We start from the raw sequence: 20,139 nt of genomic DNA on the forward strand, positions 1-20,139 counted from the left end.
TGTAGATGTTAAGCCAAGCCTAAATATTTACAACTCATTAGTTAATTTCTTTTAAGGACTAAACCACATAGACATGCTGACAAGAACAAATAAAGTAATTGGTTAAAATTGATGCAAACATACTTTATGTAAGATTTCCAGAACTCTGAAAGCAGTGTGTAGAAAATTGGTAAATATTCTTCTTTCAGAAGTAGGAATGCCAATCTTGTACAACTTCAAGAGGTGGACTACGACATCTTTGTAGAGTTCCACTATCTTGAGGAACAGTGGAGGTTCAAGTACAGACCACCAATTTTCTGTCAACAAATGGTGAACAGATAAATGYAGTTGCCAATACAATGTTATATTATACTATTCTTCTGACAAAAAAAGTTTTACTGGAAAGCACATTTGTCAATTACCAAAAAACACACCAAGAGAGGTGGACAAAGAACGAACAACTAAGGATTGACACTCCCAACACAAATTCAGTTCTCTGCATATCAGTAAGGTTGGGAAGCTATAGATATTTAACTGAACATGAAATTAATTTATAAATACAAAAATGTATATAGAGCCAGACAGACATATTCTAGAGTCACACACTCCCCTTTCTGAAATTTAAACCAACATAAAGTTGACCAGCCATTAAGTATAAGCATTACTGAATTGGGGCAGCTTTGGAGAGGAAAATAGGTAAAGACACAAAGTTAAGAGAGCAGAAGGCAAGTGTGGGAACTGCCTTTCTGAACAAGTAACGGGAGGYAGAGACAGGAAGGGAAAAGCAAGGTAGAAGAATGAGCCACTGCTTTCAAAGAAACCACTCCTTTTAATAAAGRACATTTAACACAAGAGTGCTGCAAAATTTTAAGCACAGAACTATTCTCTGCACAAATGATGAATCCTCTTTTGAATGCTCTACTGTTATAGACCAGCTCTTTAAATTAAGTCTGTTAATCCACTAGAGTATCACAAAGTAACTTCTGACATAAAATAGATTGCCCATAACCTGAAACCTTTACTCAAGCAAACAGTCCTACTGAGAACAATGGAAACACTTGTCACAGTGAAGTAACAACAACAAAAATCTACAATCCAAAGAAATGACTAGTCAGTTTTTCATAATAGTAGACAAGTCTTTTACTTACAGCACACTTTATTCTCACCCAAAAAGAAAAAAAGACAGAAGATTAATTACAAATAAAAGTAGAAAATTAGGGAGAAGTTGCCTTCAGCTAAAGCGATTATTTGAAAGTGAAGTCTTCTGAAACCTCAGGTTTCAAAATTCAGGTGACAAGAGACATAGTAAAAAACAGGCAAGCAGGTAAAGCAGAAAAAGCTGCTTTGAAGACTAGAGCTTAAACCAGGGAGAAAACAAGGACCTCATAGAAAAATAAGTAGGTACTATCATCAAAACAAAGACATAATTTAATGTTTACTATTTTAACACTTTGGTAAATTGATTAGAGCTCATTAGCTACATGACCATAATCTTCACTTTAAAAAGCAGAGATAAGTATCACATACACTGAACTACGATGTTTCATTCCTTCCAAGAAGGATTAGTCCAGAGATTACAACAGCAGATCAATTTATACAGACTGCTGGTTAGCTCACCCAGAAACAAGAGAATGATGCTTTCTTGCACATGAACAACATTAATGCTCAACTTTCTCATTAGGGAATTCTACAGAACTGTGAATATAGAGCAGGTGGCGCTGAAACTGTTTTCACTGGTGTAATTTCTATAGATTTTTCATCTGAAGATCCTTAGTTTTAACAGTGAAGAATTAAATATCTTACCAAGAACTTTCAGGGGAGCTTTTTCTAGGTTCAGAATTGCTGTTCCAAAAGGAATAGCTAACGTTGTAAAGTTATTTGCATCACTCATCAGTGGGCACTCTGGTAGAGTGAGATATAGCCTCAAGGCTTCAACATCTGGTAAGGAGCTYGTCAATTTGGGAATAAGGTTCTTTTCCAAACTAGCTGCAACCTACAGCACAGAATAAAATTCAGTTTATTTTAATACTATTGTACACTTGGAGAAAGCAACAACAACAGAAAAACCTTTCAGAAAAAAAGATTAAGAGTTCAGAACTTATTTGAAATTAGCGGGTACGTATTACAAAGAGATGATTTGGTAATTTCATTGTTCATATCTGCACAGAAACAAAAACAAAGCTATTTAGTACTTTTTCCTCTGCTAAATTAAAAAAAACTACAAAAAAGCTTAAACTAAAATTGCAGTAAATTTAGAAAACAGGATAGTGCATTAAATATTAAAATACACACACTTACAACATGCTAATGGTGTTACCTAACTCCTACAACATTATAGTTTTACCTATTTTTAGTTGGTATGTGATCACATAAAGAAAGTTATTAAAATGAAAAGGTCAGACCAAGCAAAACAACTGCCTTTCCGCAGAAGTATAACGAAGAAAAATAATCCCAAACGTACGGAAAACATGCAGGACAAACCTGTTGCGCTATATGAGCATGGTCAGGCTGTATGAGTTTGTGAAACAGCAGTCTAGCAGCATTCATATCAACCCCTGAGAATTTAACACTGGTTTTGTAATGATCATCATTGCTGCAGCAAGGAAAAAAAGAGGGGGGGGGGGAGATTGAATCTTGTGTTCATCATCCTAACTTCTTCACCTTTGTTATTTAGCCCTATTTATTAACAAATTGAAATATGAGAGATCATAGCATCAGACTCCCATCTCATCAGACTCCCATCTCTCAGGTGACCTCTAAAGCCACTGAAGAACCTCCTCCAAAGTTGACTGCAAGGCAGTAGCTTAAAGAAAATAAGTTTTACAATAACCTATGCAATATATTCCTCTTGGATTATGCATGATCTGTGCCTGAGAAGTAACAAGTTCTGCTGGCTCATGCAACAGCAGCCAGATGACGCACACTTTCAGAGACTAGCATGAGACACGCTGCATTTGGATCAAGCAACAAACAACGTAGTAACAGAAAAGCCTGATGAGCAAGCTGAGCTATCAGAGTAACAGTAAGGTACAGAACTAGGGGGAGAGTGTTCTAGTTGAAACGAGACACTAGGTAGCTACTGCTAATTCTTCAGCTCACACGAGTGCTTGTTTAAAAGCCAGATCACTTACCTTAAAGCCAAAAAGCTCCCATTCAGGCACCCAGCAGAGGAAAATGTTCCATCGATTTCACTGAAATTGTCCATATGAAGTAAGTTATGTCTTTGTTTTCTTCTTAGATTAGCATTTCTTATAAAGAACCGAATCTCTAATATCTAATGAATTACATTTCACATAGAACGTAACTGATTTTACTATGACTAAGCAACATCAGATAAAATATCCATTCAAGACTCAAGACTCTTCAAAACACAAATATTAGTTTTTTCCTCTGTGGTCCTTTCCTTAATGAAATGGAAGCAGTAAGATTTGTGTTGCTGATCTTCCTTTACATCAGCTGTTATTTTCTGATGTGCAACCACATGCATATCTGAATCCTATATAAAATGGTGACCTAAACTGTGACAAAGATGACATAGAAGTAAAAGATCTAAATCGCTTTATAAGCATGACAGTAAAAGTATAGCAAAAACTCTACATATAATAAAATCAGTAATTAAAAAGAGCTTTGCTATGCATGTTCAAACCCACACTAATGCAGAAATCATACATGCATGCAATTATGCAAGATGTCTTTCCTTAACAGCACTTACTTAGCTATCTCTGCAGGAAGTCTTCCAGATGGGAAAGTCAACAATCTCTGAATAAATGTTTCATTCACAGTCCAAATCTGCTTCAAAAAGTCAGGGTACCTGAAATCATCTGGTGGCACCATGTTCTAAATTTTAAAGAAAGTGTGAGGCATGAGGCACATAAATTATTCCCAGAAAAGCAATCCTCTGTTTAAACTCTTGTTCTCTTCTTTAACAATTTGCCTACCCTGACAATTACGGTGAAATAAACTCAGAGATAAATTTAATTTAATTAGCAGTTCTGCATTCACCCTGGGAGCAGGGTAAGCTATCACAAACTAAAAGCACCCAGATTAGTGTGTCAATTCATACCACAACTTACTTCATGGTAATCTTCCTAACTAGACAAGTATTTTTTTTAAAGTATGAACACTAAACATACAGACATGAGCACAGAATATTTTCTCCTCTTCTCCCTCTTCACTACCAGCCATTTAGTTCAGGCTGCAAGCATGCCCAAAAGGAGCCATTCATTTTTTTGGACAGTTGCTCTCCCACCCCACTCCCTGCAGAGTCCTCGGGGGGGGAGGACGGACGGACACCCAAAACTGTATCGTGCTTCTCYGAAGATTTACTGCATCACCTGATGAGCTGCTATTACATTTTGATATACTGCTCATACTGAACAAATTCCAGTAAGGTGTTTAACAGAAAAGAGCAGACTAGAAGAAAGAAGTTAATTTTGAGYAGGAGTGTTGGTTTGAAGAGAGGCAGAAAACATCACCAAAAACAAAGTTAAACTACTAAATAGTGCCATATTTCCCCTGAGCATGCAGTCCAACAACACAGCTGACATCTTAATGACTAGCTGTTGTCAAAATCCGTAATTCAGATCTCTTTCTCCAGGATCAAAGTGAGAAAACCTCTTGCTGTCTCCCTTGTGCCAGCAGGAGTGTCATTTAAGCTCAGGGTGATTGACGGAGCTGAACTGCCCCAAAAACTAACGTGAAAAAACACAAACAGATTTTGTTTGTCTGAGACCCCTGATCTGGCAAGGACACACAAGTCTCAAGAGTACAGTACTCAAACGACTTTGAAAGAATTCAATACAAACTTCTAGACTAAAGAGTACTAAAGGGGACACTATTGCAGCATCAAATTTCATCATTTTTGTACAGAAGAAAACACACAGCAATTGTATAAAATTTATATATAAGATACAGTCTCAACTTCACTGAGTCAGAATATACTTAAGTGATTACAGAACTTGCACAAAAAAAAACACATTAAAAAAGTTTTAATATATTTTGAGCCAATATTACTGTCAGTCTTTCTTCCAGTCTACATCCTGCCAACCAGCTTCTCTCAAGTACAGAAATAGTTTACCAAAACCCAACCAGAATTATTAAAAAGAAAGTGCAAATTATTAGTGCCACACAACCAGGAGAGGCTGTGGGATCAAAGGCTTGCTACAAGCCTACCTGTACTCAGTTTTTCTTGATAACAAACAAGTTATTAGGTTTCCCTAAAATCTCACTATTTTCTTTCACATCCAAATTATTTTCATCCTGCATCTTCAACTCTGCATGTATGTTCAATATTAAGATCTTTCAAAATGCACCAAAATATGAAATTTATACTTTGGAATCAAAGTCTGTCAAAGCTATTTTAATGTATTACCTGTGGATTAAAGTAGTGTGCAAAACTTTGGTCCCCACCAGAGAAGATTTTCTTTACGCAGTAATATTCCTCACTGCCTGTAGTAAGAATAAAACACAGGCAGTTATGAAATCTTGAGAAATACTTGAGACACTGCAATCAATACACTCAATTAGGAAATGGTTCCTTTGTTACATAACCTGGCTGAAAGCAAATCTCTGCTATAGTTAAAACTATCTTTAATCAAAGTAAACACTAACAGCTCTAATCAGAGTTAGCACTAACACTAACTAGAGTTAGGCCTAGTGCTAACTCATCTAACCCAACAGTACAAATAATTTTAGCATGCATTTCCCACAGCAGAAATAGAATTTAGGAAATAGAACATAGTGAAAACAAACTGTTTAGAAAAAAGTTACTGTAACACGGATTTAATTTTTATCTCGAGACTTGCAAAGCACTTACAAAGGAACACAAACCCAAAAAGTAATTATGACATGTTTTCTTACCGGTTGTTAGTGGACACTGATTACTGTAAGGAAGCCAGTTTCCTTTTACTGTGAAGGGACTTTTCCTATTACTTGTTGTTCCTGTACCTAATTGTCCATTACCTCCAAGTCCAAAAGAGTATATTCTTCCAGATGAAGGAACAAATGCAGTAGTGTGCTGCCTAGGGCAAAAAATAAATAAATAAATAAATAAATCAGTAACAAAAATCTAAGCATCGTTAACACGCTTTGCACAGGCCAGACTAAAAGTTTCGTTAAACACCATGTTAAAGGTCTGTAGTATCAAATGCTTCATGCCTCCACTAGCAATACTGCCAATAGGCAAAACTTCATTCTCATGAAAAAGCTCAGGGAGCAAAGATGCCATGTGTTGCCTCAGACCCCTGCCTAATGACAACCCGACCTTTAGGGCATCTCTGGACATTCAGAACTTTCAAGTTTCTGCAAGGTGGGTTGCATCTTTTTTTTCCTTTTAACTCTAGATGCCCTCTCTCCAACTTGAGAAGAAGTAGTATTAATGCAGATTATCTAAAAGGAATGGATTCAACTACTGTCAACCAAACCACTACAAAAACATGTTTGCACACATATATATTTTTTAATCCAATTAAAGTGTGCCCATCTCCTCAAAAATTTTGTTGCTCTGTGTTTATCTTCCTCCTCCATTTTGTCATCTTAGAATGCAATTTTTTGGACAAGGACATTTTCATCTGTGTTAGAAGTTTTTTCTATATTTCTTGCGTGCTATTATAATAAATACAATAAAAACTAACAACCCATTAGGAACCAGAGTGAAGTACACTTACCTCCTCAAATGCATTCATTCTTTATTAGGAAATGAGTACATGACAGAAACAAGTAGTACATAATTATTTATATTTTCAGTTTAGAAAACGAGAAATCTCAAATGGTATAGCTTCTTTTAGTTCTTCTATTTCATGCTTTAAGAACACAAGTGTCTAAATATTTTTAGTTAGAGACTATCCTATCTTCCCTTTCCCACTGCAATTAGAATAAAGGCACTTCCTATCATATATAAATCTTTCCTACAAAACAAGTTATTTATAAGACTCATCATGTTAGAACAATACTTACCTTCCACAAGTGATTTGTGTAACAACACTTCCCATAAGTTCAAAAACTTTCCTTGGGTTTATCTCATGGCTAGTAGAGTTATGACCCAACTGACCATAGCCTCCAGCTCCGAATGTAAAAACCCCACCTTCCTAAACAAATAAATTATCTGAGTTAAAATGAGAGCACATCTCAGAACAAAAAACATCTCAGAACTAAGGGGTTTAACAAATCTCCTCATCTGAGTTTTCAAATCGTGGGGAAGGAAGAGAAAACATACACAAGGGGATCCTGACATATCTAAGGGTCACAAGTTAATTGCAGTTATGAAAATGTGGCACAATTTTCAGGTATTACCTTATTTGTAAATTGTGTTCTTGTAAATTCCACACTATTATACTATAGTCCTGCCATTAACTTGTGTAATTAATAGATCCTAATCCTTGTTTTTCCTCTTTTCCAGTTTTCTTGATGAACTATAATGGTACACAAACTCAGACTACTAAAACATGTACTTTTGCTTTTAAATTCTGAATATAAATTTTAAAATAATTACCAAATAGGAAGTTGCCCTTCTCAGATAGACGATGCAGAGTATGACTGAAATAGTCAGCTTTATTATTTGAAAATATAAGCCAGAAAAATTCAACATTGTTGTAAGGCAAATCATTTTCTAAAGTGTTTTTGATTAATTTATCAAAAAAAAATCAAAAACTCTAAATGGAAGAATGTTAAACCAGAATTTTGTTTGTTTGTTTTGTTTTTTTTAGAAGTTGTACAACTTACCTTACAACAACTTTGCAACTTTCCATTTTCAAATGCTTTGCAATTGTAAAGCTGTTTCTTTCAGTCCTACTCTGCATCAGATTGGACCTCTGCTGGAAATCATCATTAAAATGGCAGCGTGCGCTGAGAAAAACCAATAGTCTCATTCACTGAATCAGGATAACAAACAGTGACAGGTATTTCTGAATTTCAGTAGGACTTGAAAAAATACACAGTATTGTCCATAAGAGATATGAAACCAAGACCCCTCTATCATGAAAGGGAGAATAAAGCCACACAAATGAGTAACAAATAACTCATATAATTTATAGTAAATTCTTAATCTATTTCATCAGGATTAAAGCAAATTTGAAGTTAACTTCTACATACTAAAAAAGGACAAATATTTAGAATGCAAGTTACCAATTGCTGCATTTTGTTTACATTCTATATTTCCCTAACCTTTCACAATTATCAATATCAATTTCAGGGTTGCGAAGTTGCAACATATCTTTTTCAGGCAAATCAAAAGATTATTTTATGACAAAAAAGCAACTGTTTTTCAACAGTCTTTTCTTTTTAAGTGTAGAAACTTAAACTTATCTAAGCAACAAAAGATGGCCACATTGAGGAAGACTATATTCTTCTAACTAGCTTTTCATTTGTTGTTGAGTAGTAATCCAAACTAATACACTTTTTAAAAAAAAGTACGTTTTCCAGAAATAGTTTTTTTCCTCAGAAATCAAACTTTAAAAAAATTGTCATTCATAATATTCTGAATTTAACAGATTCAGAAATGAAACTGATATTTAGTCACCTTTCTGAATGATTAGAATTTTTTTCCATTGCTATTAAGTTTCAAAGTATTTTTTTAATTGATGCATTTAAGAGTGCTGAACATAGGAAACAAAGTATTAATATATACTGATTTATACCTAAGTGCTTAAGTCTAATCCGAGTATCAGAACACTGGAAGGAAGGTACAGGAATCAATCACTGAAAGTCATACACATGTTGTGTTACCCACCCTAAAATAACAAAGGTATTTCTGATTACCAGAAGCTTGACATGCACAATCTTAGTGATGAATAGTGTAAGAAAGACCCCTTGCATTACACATTGCATGCTGCTTCTAAAATTTTCCAAATCTTAACCAAGTCTGCAAATGATGCATTTAGCCAACAGTTGCATACAGGGCAACTTTACACATTTCAGCTCTCCAGTTATTTTGATCGATTCCTGTATTGCTAGAAGAACATGCYACACTGACACAGATTATACGCTTTTTCTCCAAATCAACCTTGAGATAACAACCAACCTTTGATGGAACCCCATACTGTAAATACTTTATAATACTTACCTGCAGATAATGTAAATCTTCAATTCCTTCTATTGSCTACCAACAGTACATAAGCAGAAATTGTAGTTCAATAAGAAAACCCTGAACAGTGTGTGTGTATTATCTTTATTAGATACTAATGCAAATTTCAATACCTGCACAATACCTGCACAATTTTAATAATGCAACATGCTCTGCCATATAAGCAGTGCTAAATCTGGTATACTCAACTTTACCAAATCTGAAAAAAATCTAGAACTACAGTGTGATTCTTCATATTTGTTAAGTTTTTCAAATATTTAACCAGTTTTCCAACATTGTCACAATTTCTTCCACTATACACCGAAGAAATTAGACATGGAATTTAGAACATTTTAGGAGAAAATGCTATCTGAATAGTAAATAATAAACAAAAATCAAGACACAAACATATCTTTAAATACTATACCTTTGTAAGAGCAGCAGTATGGTCTTCTCCACAACATATATGAACAACTTTCTGAGTTCTCAATGACTTCAGCAGGGTAGGAACATATCTGTCTGAAAGGTTTAATACAGAAATAGATCAGTTATTTTGAAAATAAAAATCAGAAGGCAAGTAATTTTATGCTTGTTATTCTAATCTAGTTCCAATCAAACAAACTTTAAATTTGTTAAAGTAATGCAATCACGGTGACTGAGTCACTGAGTATCTTTGAGGCAGAAGTTATTACAGAAAAAACAAAAGATACTACTATACTGAAATATTTTGTAGCAAGCAGACTTCATTTTCACTAGTACAGGTTTGCATGTCAATGTGTAAACCATGAAACATATAACAGTACATTAGTCCTGCCACTGGCCATAAGAAAAGGAAACAAATGACAGATCTCTTGAGTGACGTGCTTCATGTTTTTCAATTGCTCAAGAGTTTATATTAGTCGGTCACAACTCAATATTATTAAACCTGTAATAGAAGAGAACACGACTAATTAAGAGACACACGTAACTTACCTTCAGCTGTCAGAACAAATCAACTTTGTGATCCAGTTGCACAATAGAAATTTTGTAATTGTTAATACTAATGTCTCTATAACTGTCAGGGCACACAAAGACACTTAGAAGAGAAGCTATCCAGATACAAAAAAGGAATTTTACTGAGAAGTAATGCTGTATGAAGATTTGGATCATACATAACCCAAAGAGAAGCAACTGAAGTTCCCATGAAAACTTGCTGTCTGAAAAGTACATAAGACTTTCCTATTATGAATGTGTGATCAGATTTAAAGCATTAACTCAGATACACACTTTAACTGCACWGCATTATCCCTTTATAAAGGGCATTGAGAACCAATGAGAAAGCTTTAATCCATAAAACTAGCTATAGATTATTCTATACCAAATTGAGCATTGCAAGAATATTACAGCACATACTCCCACCTCGGAGTTCTGCCCTGAGAGCGTGCATATGAACAAAGAAACAGAGTCTAATCGAGCCTAACTACTTGTTTTGAAACTGTTAATGAGTTACCAGTACTCTGAGAGGAAATTTTGGAAATAGTTGAAATTCATAAATGGCTATCAAAAGCCATCTGAGGAAGGAAAATAAAGACAGCAATAAACAATGAGGTTCCCTTAAATATGTCTACTAAACAACTAAATAGCTTTGGTAATTACTGTTTTTGTCATGCAATCCAATCTATCCAAAATTTAGTTCAAGTTTTAACTATTGCACAGCATCATAATTCAATCCAACTCAGGAAGTCAAAGTTATAGAAAAATCAAGGACAGGAAAAGACAACATATCATGCAGGCCAGAATTTCAATATAACGTTGTCAGAATTTTCATTACAAAATAGCTGGGGAGGGAGAAATTGTTCTTGCATAAGAATCACAGGACTTTGACACTATCAAACTACATTCAACAAAAGTTTGTCTGCTCCTTTTCTAGGAACATTGTTACCTTCAGATTCACAAATGGAGACCTTCAGCATGAATTATTTTACTGAAGCAATGATTACTTACCATTATCATCATTAAGACCCAGCTGCCCAAATTTGTTGCGTCCCCATCCAAAAATGGCTCCAGAAAGAGTTAGTACAAAACTATGAGCTCCTCCTGCTGCAATCTGTGCAAAAGGGATTCCCAGCAGAGACTTAATTACATGAGGTGATGTTTGTTTTTTATATTCGTAACCTAAACCCAGCTGGCCATATTTATTTTGTCCCCAGGAAAACACTTCACTTCCTGTTTAAAGAAAAAAAAAATAAAGAAATACAGTCAATATAATTTAATCACACAAAATTTATTCACTTTAATAGAAAGCAGGTTAAGACAGCTATATACACTTCTTCAAATATTTGTAAGTCTGAAAAAGCACACTGAACAGATTTGTTCATTGTCAAAGCTAAACCTTCTACTGTAATTTGCAGACATTCAACCAAAAAGTTTAAACAGACTGAAAGTATTTAAAACAAGTTCAAAACCTTCAAGACTATTCTTAACATTCCTGTATCAACAGTGCCAGCTAAATGGCATTTGGTTGTTATGAAGACTCTGATTCACTGGGAGTTCTACTAGCACACGTATTGTTCTGCAGAAGATGTGCTGAAGCTGCAAACTGGACATGCAAAAGCTTCCAGTTTCCAAGCACTGAAATGTTTATACATTCACATGTTTATGTTTCATATATAGTTTAAGTGCAATGTATTTTAAACTTGAGTATTGCATTGAAGATATGATCAATAAAGCTCAACTTTTATATAGGCATTTGATGGATTATAAAGAAAAGAAATATATTGAAGAATCACAAATTAAAAAGCTATTTATATTAAGACTTTCAGAAGTAAAAGCTCTACAGAACAACTAATGTTCTACCAAGTTATTTGCTATCCTAAAAATGAACACCTAATCACAAAGATATTTTGCTGTTATTGTTGCTGATGTGATGAGTTTCAGACTTTATCTGTGTCTCTTCTACCTCTGTTTTTCCAATAAAAGTTTTATCAGGAGACAAAACAATGAAGCTCATCCTCTGAGGTATAGGCTACCCAGATTCTTTTGTACTAAAGGTTAAAATTAAAAAAAAATCTTAACAGCAAAGATTCTATGTCAGTCACACTTATAATCACATGAACTAATCTGTCTGATCAATATTTCATATGCAGATTCAAAATAATATGAAGTCTCCTCTGAAACTGCCTCATTTTCCTTCCTCTGCAGGACTCTTTTTTCAAAACCAATGACTGTGGCCAACCATGTTACATTTCGAGTACTAGGTTCTGGACAGGTTCTCTTAAAATCATTAAGAAGAAGAAAAAAAAAAAAAAAAAAAAAAAGGAGGAAGCACAAGGCATCTGAAGAACAAAAACAGAGCTGCAAATCCACAAACTGGAAATAGCACTCTTCAGCAATGCTGTACTTGAAGCTTCTATTTAGAATGCTAAGTGAATGATAAGCTACTACTAAATTCTAGCACCTTTGACCAGTCAAATAGTTATACAGCACTATTTTGTTACTCCCTACGTTGCATTTGTGATCTTAATAAAGAAAAAGGGTTATTTTTAAATATCAGTCTACATATCCTGTAAACAAAGGAATTCCACTAGGTTATAGTGGGCAAGGACACCTGTGAATATAGAATGCCACAGAAAACACTCATTATGTGCCTATGAAGAGTTATGTACAGAATCAAGGCACATGTGGTCAGTACAAACTACTAAAAATAATCAGATAAAAGAAAACGGCAGTAGTTCTGCAATCATTTCTTTCAAATGGAAATTTTGGGCACAGCTCTATTTTGTTATGATGAAGCAAACAAGAAGCAGATTTAAATCTGGACAGCTACATTAATTGGACATGCAAAGCTTTGATACAAATGAAGCTAAATAAGCATGTTTTCAAAGCCCCAGAAAGGTTTTAAAGATAGAAGTTTAAGTCTGCCAAAGTGCGAGTTATAGGTGGATATTGCATTTAACCACAGAGGCACCAACAAAACAGAGGCTTTGCAAAAGAAAAGTAGAGGAAGAAGTCATTGCCTGAGTGGCTCAGTAACTTCAATTGCAGGGTAAACTAGAAGACTAGCAACAAAGAAGCAGGCTAACGAGAGAGGTTGGATGAGAAAAAATGAGAAGCAACAATGAACTTAAAAGGAAATTACGTAACAGCAAGACAATAAAAATCAAAAAGCATAGAAAAAGCAGAACAATTAACATAATACACTCAATTTTTCTAGTATCAGAACAGAGTTTGTACATTTATTTTTTCAACTGAAGTATTTACCATTTAATCAGGTTTCCACTATCAATGTGAAATCCCCTCTGTGGTAAGTGGTAGCATGTTTTAAAAGACATTTCCTTTAGAAATAAATAAATAAAAAATACCAAAACCTTTAAGACTATCGCGCAAGAGATTATACAACAGTTCCAAACAAGCTGGCTTACCTTTTGAGAGCGCAAGTGAGTGATAATAACCACAAGCAACTTGCACAATTTGGATCTCTGATAAGCTTTTAATATTTCTAGTGGAGTAAGAAAATAGAGAAAGAATTAAGCTACTAAGGTCATGGTATGAAATATAGTCATATGAGAGGATAACAAAAAAGTGAAGTCTTCCCACGATGTATGTATGAAGGTAATTTATAGCTTCTAATTTAAATTAAAAGCTATCTAGTAAAGTTACAAGCCTTAAGTCAAAGCTTCTTTGCTAGCTCCTCTAAAGAACAGGTTCTGTCTTATTTTTAAATTAACGAAGTCAGTAAGAGACCATTAATGAAGAATCAGGCAGAATTGTCTACTCTGGAGACACTAAGAAGGAGATGTCACAGACGAAAGGAGAGAATGAATACTGAAAGTAAGAATCAGAAGACATTTACTTTCTAGTCTTCAGAGGGAAAAAAGGGTTTTCTAGTGTATTACTCTTTTTCATATTGATATTTGATATAAAGACTGAATTATATTCTGTTCAATTTGAACAGATCAAAATGTATTCTTTTTTCCTTTCAGTAACATTGACTTCAATGGAACCAAAACTTCAGCTTGAGCTAGTAGCAAGCATTGTTAAAGTTCAGTTTCATCAGGAAGTTGAAAATACTTGCAAAGGTGTACGAAATCAGTATACAATATGATAGCATACTTTCAGCTTTTGATGAGGAAAAACAGGAGTCTGTAAAAGCCTTTAAAAGGGCTTTTTAAAATCTGATATAAAAGCTATATTTTAGTTATACATTATTCATATTTATACATGTCATATATAGCCTTGTCAGGTTACAAATGACYACTGTTCTGAGGAATTATTACTTTTCTATGTAAAAAATAATAAGAAAATTAGAAAAGAAAGCCTCCAGCCTGCAAAGATTCGGATTTACTGGTATGGACAGTTCTACTGATTTCAGTGAATCCATTCATCACAGTAAAAATGTATGCTTGCTGGACCTCAGTTTACTGAAATGCTTRCAGAATAGTGCAGATACTATAACAGATAAAAATTCTTTAGAGCTATAAAGCAAATTTATTTATCATTCATTTTCAAAACTAGGAGACTTACTATTCAGTTGCAGCTAAAAAACCTCAGAGTGAAAAATACAGTATGAAGATCAGATAGCAAATGGCCTTCTTCTAACGCAACCCCACAGCTGGTTATAAAAGTTTAACATTCTCTCTCTCTCTCTAATTCCTAAATGGCGTTATTGATCCCCACCTCTATTCTTAAAATACTCATACTACTTTTCCTACATAACTTCCACCCCTAGGAGACTACTATTAAAAAAAAAACAAACAAAAAAAACCAAACCCACAAATCCACAACACATTTAAGAAAGATACTTTGGAGAAAGAAAATAAACAGGCCATAGCATTCAAATGCCATATCTAAAACACACTTTCTAATGTTTAACTATAACAGCAGAATAGCTTGGCTAATGTGATTTAAGCACATTTTTTCAAACACAGTAATTTAACTATAAACTTATTTTTTAACCTGGGCACTCTGATGCACTCCTCTGTTCCAGGCAAGCCAAGCTGTCCATCAGTAGCCAGACCCCAAGCATATACCTGACCCTTGTCATTTAATGCAAGTGTGTGAGCTTCTCCACATGATACAGCTACAATATTTTGGGCATCCAGTGCACCAACATGCTCTACAAAAAAGAAAAGTAATCATTAAAAAAAAGCTTGATACTAACAAGCAAATTTTGTTTATCACAGCTGATAGACATTTGTGTACTAAGGTATAAAATGAAATCACACAAATAAATCTAGAAGCCTGCCAAAACACCATATACCTAAAATTATAAGCCTGCTATCCCAGGTGAACTAGGTTAAATTTGATGCACTAAAGTAATTCAACAACTTTATCTGGAGATAACTTAAAGCACCAATATAAATAAATGCACAAAAACTGCAGTTTGATCTTAGTGGTCTCTTCTAACCTTGACATCTGAAAGTGAGTGCACAAGCTTGATTAAGGTCAAATAGATCATCATCAAATGTCCACATGCATAGACATTATACAAGAGGAAAACATTCCACATCAAGGACTTAGGTTCACCTATTCACTATTTAAAAAACAAAACAAAACAAAAAYCCTGCAAAACAAGGCACAGCAAGTTAAAAACCAGAACCGTTGATCTTGCAATGAGCTACATAATATCCTCTTTGCTACAGAAACTAATCTTAAAGCCTAAATTTTCTAGGCATGCAATGCACACCTCTGGAAAGCAAATACTACAGTACTGTGATTTCTCCCAGTAGTCTGCATCAAGACCTTTAAGTTTATCTGGATGAGCTCAGGCTTTGTATTCGTACGTATGACTTGTGATCAGAAGTCAAATATTTTCATTTCAGTGATAGTAAAGGGGAAAATATCAGAGCATGTTACTAAGGCTAGAATTTTCAAAGTCCCTTAAGTAAGGGCCTGTTTGGACATTTTATGCCCARTTTTCAAACATTCAAAATTCTGTTCCAGCTTCAGAATCACACACACACACTGAAAAAGCCTGTGTATCATCAATGTAACAGACTGTAATCACAGCCTAATATAGTTTAAGTCAGTTTCAAAACAGCAGCCAACAGTACCTGCAACATGTAGACACTCAGTTTCAAAAATAAAACAACAAAAGCAGCAAACCTATTCATTTTGCTAACAGCTGGTCTGATTAAAGAGGTTACCAMCCCAATTCAGCTCATTAGTCTCCATAGCTCTGCCAGTGAAAGACATCATGTAAACGCTTTTCAATTCAGGCAACATCAGCAGATTAGCTCGGACTGTCTTCACTGCCTGTTAAACCAGCTGGGCYGACTTTGCCTAATACGGATTAAGGAGTATTCACACAACCCCTACAGCCAGCAGAGCTGCRTGGGGAGGAAAGAGGGGAGCACGGCTGAACAGCACCACTGGCAACAATGAGCTGGCAAAGACAAGCAGTTAGCAACAAAAGTATCCTTAGTTATCACCAATACATCCGAAAAGAGCATCTGTTCATTTCTAAAGRCATTGAACCTCTTAAGATTGCCCAATGAAAGTTATCCCAATGTACATCCTCCACACTGGAATATTCAACAATATTGTCAGCAACCTCTGGACAGAGAAAAATAAATTAGAGAGGAAGCCACTACAATCCTCACAACTGTTGTGTCTGAGCATGTTGAAAAAATATTTACAGTAATTACTTATCCATTATATGGCAAAGCTCAGATAAAAGTTCAGACAAGCTCTACCATAAAAACMAAAAAAATAAGATTCTCTATGGCAAATTTTAGATTAAAAAATAATTCAGTATCAAAGTAGGTTACAAGTATTCTGAATTTATTAAAGGTTAGTTCCACAAGTTGAGTCTCTATTCACGTTCATGAAGCAGATGTTTACACAGGATTAAAGTTTGTCACTTTTAATATCCATTTACTGTTTCCTGATAGAAGTCAGGATTCATTTTAAAAGTTACACATCAACTATGCAAGAAAATCTTTACTTGGTACAAAATCTTAAATTCTGAACAAAGGAGAACTGCTAAATTATTACATACTAGAGGGATCGTAACTGCTTGAAAAACATTCAACTTGAGTGTTTACGTTTTATTGTACCAAGTAACTTGTAAAATTGCTGCTAGAGATGTAAGAATAAACTCTTACTAAGCCTTTTCAGTTTGCTTTCATTATGCTGTAAGTACTGCCAGAAGCACTGTTTCATCTCTCTCAGTGGCACACAGGTATGACTCACATGCACGGCTCTGAAGGGAGCCCATGTGCACACTCCTCTGCAGTCCCTACAAGATGTTTACCAACTCATGCCACAGAACAGCACCAGCAGCGAGTAGGAATACACACATAACATAGATAAGGAAGAAAAAAGACCAAATAAGTTTTATACTGCATCCTTTAGGCTTATCCAAATACTATTCCTATAATAGTGTATAGGCTGAAATGCCTTATTAATTCTTTTAGTTCTCCAAAAAAAAAAAAGAAAAAAGCAAGGAAATAAAGAATACTGCTTTAATCAGACTTGCTCCACATCACACGCTGGACAATTAAAAAGCGCACAGCATATTTCCCCATTATGGTATATCAAATATTTTCTACCATCTTCCAATAGCCAAACATATAATAGAGTACAATAGTAGCCCACGTATTGAACTAAATCACCTCCCCTCAAGATTAAGAACAGCCACTGATTCCCACAACCTTGAATAAAGTGATTCCACACTGGAAATAAAAAAAAAATAGTGGCACTGTCCAGCTGCACGATGAGCAAAAATCTGGGAATACAGACGTCTCACAGTTGGCTGTTTCCAACAGTCACAAGACATGATGCAAGCAATGGAATGCTTTTCAAGGGAAAATACGCTTGTTCTTGGAAGAACTACTGTGCACACAATTCAGCACATGCACAAACTGCCACTATTTATAGCATAACAAAATGCAGGTACAAACATATACATACAGGTTCTGCAGGTCAATACTCCTAAACTTACCAGGTCTTTTCCTGGCTTTTTCATGTCCTAGTTGTCCTAGATCATTGCAGCCACATGTATAAACAGTCCCATCATCCAGGACGAAAACAGTATGTCTGAGTCCACATCCCACATCTCGGACCCTTTTATTTAAGAAAAAGCCACTTTTTCGGGGTTCTAAAACAATCTCTTCATCAATTCCACCCAATCCAAGCTGTCCAAAAGATGCGTTTCCCCAGCACAACATGTTTACACTTCTCTTGATCAGAGATCTTCCAGCTTCACTTTTCTAAAATTTCCCTTATGCGTAGCTGTTCAAGGAAAAAAAAGTACAATTTTTCAATATTGCTTACAAAATCTGTTATTTCCTATATAGCATGTCATCAACAAGTTTCATTTTCTTTATACCAAGACCTGAATTASTGAAAGATTTTTAAAAGTCTAATTTACTTTCTCAGACAGTATTTACATGAATTCTGAAGTAAGAGGCTTTCTTTCTCRTTTCAGATGCAATATATATATATTGCATCTGAAAGCAATATGTACAGGTCCTTGGTTTTATACATTTCAAAATTTTAAGTGTAACTATGTTCGTAAAACTTCCTTAATCCCCAATTCAGAACCATACGAATGGCAATCACAACCAGCTCTACCCAGTGCAAATGACTTCAAATGCCTTTTAATGAGGYGGTGCAACCTGAAGCACAGAAAAGCAGATAGCACTGTGAGTGGCTTCTAGAAGATCCCCCAAAACAGCACTTGACTCACCGCTTGAAAAAAATTGGTCAATCCTGATCAAACCAGTCATGCAACACAAAGAACAAAATGATGTGTCACTCATTATATCTAAACTGTGAGTCAACTGAGCTTTCAATTAAATATAAATATATACATAAATAGCGGCCATGTAGGCCCTAGTCTGCATTACAGTCAACATAGACGACAGCTTCATAGATACTTCTGTGGTAACATGACATATGCAAATTCATCCATGCAAACCCTGATCCCTAATGCCTAGATCACATCTTATCAGTATTTGTGCTGACAGACTTTGTACCTATTTGGAGGGGATACAAACCTATGCCTCTCTTTCATTATCAGTATTCATTACTGCAGAGAACTTCTGATGACATGCTCAATGCTACTTGACACCACATTCCCACTACAAGTGATTTCCCCTTATTTTCAGAGGAATTCAAGAACTAGTGCAACACAATGTAAAATTCCTGCAAATTTTCATCAGTGATCATTATAATTAAGAACGCATGAATAATGGAATGTAAAATRCACTACAAATACTGCTAATGCATTCAGTCTTGCCTTATGAAGAGTCATGACATATATAAGTTACATAAATATAAGAAGTGTTCATAGGAGACATACAATGACACACAATACCACTGAAGCATTCTAAAACACCAAAGAATGGCAAAAGTTTTGCCAGCACAACAGGATGAACTATTTTTCTTTGCAGGAGTCTATTTGCTGTAAACAAGATGCCTGTTCTCATTATCTAATGCAAAAAAACCCCAGCTAAACAGCTTAAAATAGATTGCACTTAGTTTACCTATCTCAGGACAYGATGCATGATCAAATATTTCTCTAGCTATTACCAGGTATATCCTACCACATTCAGACGGGGACATCAAAACAAAGACACCTTTGGTTAAGACACAGCTGTGTAACAGCAACCTTCACACGTCCGTAACAATGACTGCAATAAAAGCTTCAACCTGCAAGAAGACRGAAAAGACTTATGATTACACTGCTTCAGGATTGCCATAGTTGAGATCTATCTCCAGGTGGGGGAAAAAAAAAGAGGAGGAGGTCTCTTTTCTAAGGAACCAGATGTATTTTTTTCCTCACAGAAGTTCCTTTTTTCTTTTTCTTTTTTTTTTTTTTTTAAGTCAGCAATCAACCACTTTGTACTTTGATCTCAAATCCAGGTATTCTTCCCCTGTCACGAAAGCTACCTCCTGTTGTCAACTGTACACTACGTGTGGCGTCAGAACCTGTCCAACGCCGACACCGAAGAGCAGAGACGGAGTATCCAGCTCCTTCCCCACTGGGGCAGGACAAGCGAAGGGATCACAGGAGCTGTCTGGACGTTTGCCGTGCGCTGGAGCACGCTGGTGAGGGCACCATCAGCGCGCTGCCGCGCTGCACCTCCCGCTCCCTCCCGCAGCCGCTGCCGCCGCCG

At 35.4% G+C, this 20,139-nt stretch overlaps 1 protein-coding gene across 4 annotated transcripts in view; it reads right to left on the reverse strand.

Annotated features, from left to right (window-relative positions):
- The window catches only part of HERC4 (HECT and RLD domain containing E3 ubiquitin protein ligase 4), a 35,832-nt gene extending 16,074 nt beyond the window's left edge, over positions 1-19,758 (reverse strand). For 2 of the 4 annotated variants that reach the window (XM_085305525.1, XM_085305522.1), the window contains exons 1-14: positions 19,567-19,758; positions 17,961-18,250; positions 14,972-15,131; positions 13,438-13,514; positions 11,021-11,242; positions 9,465-9,556; positions 6,934-7,064; positions 5,839-5,999; positions 5,351-5,427; positions 3,692-3,816; positions 3,111-3,170; positions 2,461-2,572; positions 1,783-1,972; positions 124-296 (exon numbers count right to left, since the gene is read on the reverse strand). In XM_085305525.1, coding sequence (XP_085161651.1) covers positions 124-296; positions 1,783-1,972; positions 2,461-2,572; positions 3,111-3,170; positions 3,692-3,816; positions 5,351-5,427; positions 5,839-5,999; positions 6,934-7,064; positions 9,465-9,556; positions 11,021-11,242; positions 13,438-13,514; positions 14,972-15,131; positions 17,961-18,186 — 1,806 coding nt within the window. In that variant the 5' untranslated portion in view covers positions 18,187-18,250; positions 19,567-19,758. Of the gene's footprint in view, positions 1-123; positions 297-1,782; positions 1,973-2,460; positions 2,573-3,110; positions 3,171-3,691; positions 3,817-5,350; positions 5,428-5,838; positions 6,000-6,933; positions 7,065-9,464; positions 9,557-11,020; positions 11,243-13,437; positions 13,515-14,971; positions 15,132-17,960; positions 18,251-19,506 lie in introns of all 4 variants that reach the window. The other 2 variants (XM_085305524.1, XM_085305523.1) reach the window with 2 other exon arrangements.
- Between the last annotated feature and the right edge of the window lie 381 nt (positions 19,759-20,139).

Source organism: Rhea americana, unplaced genomic scaffold (genome assembly GCF_003343005.1).
Source record: "Rhea americana isolate MKP2758 unplaced genomic scaffold, rheAme1 scaffold_222, whole genome shotgun sequence".
Classification (NCBI taxonomy): Eukaryota; Metazoa; Chordata; class Aves; order Rheiformes; family Rheidae; genus Rhea; species Rhea americana.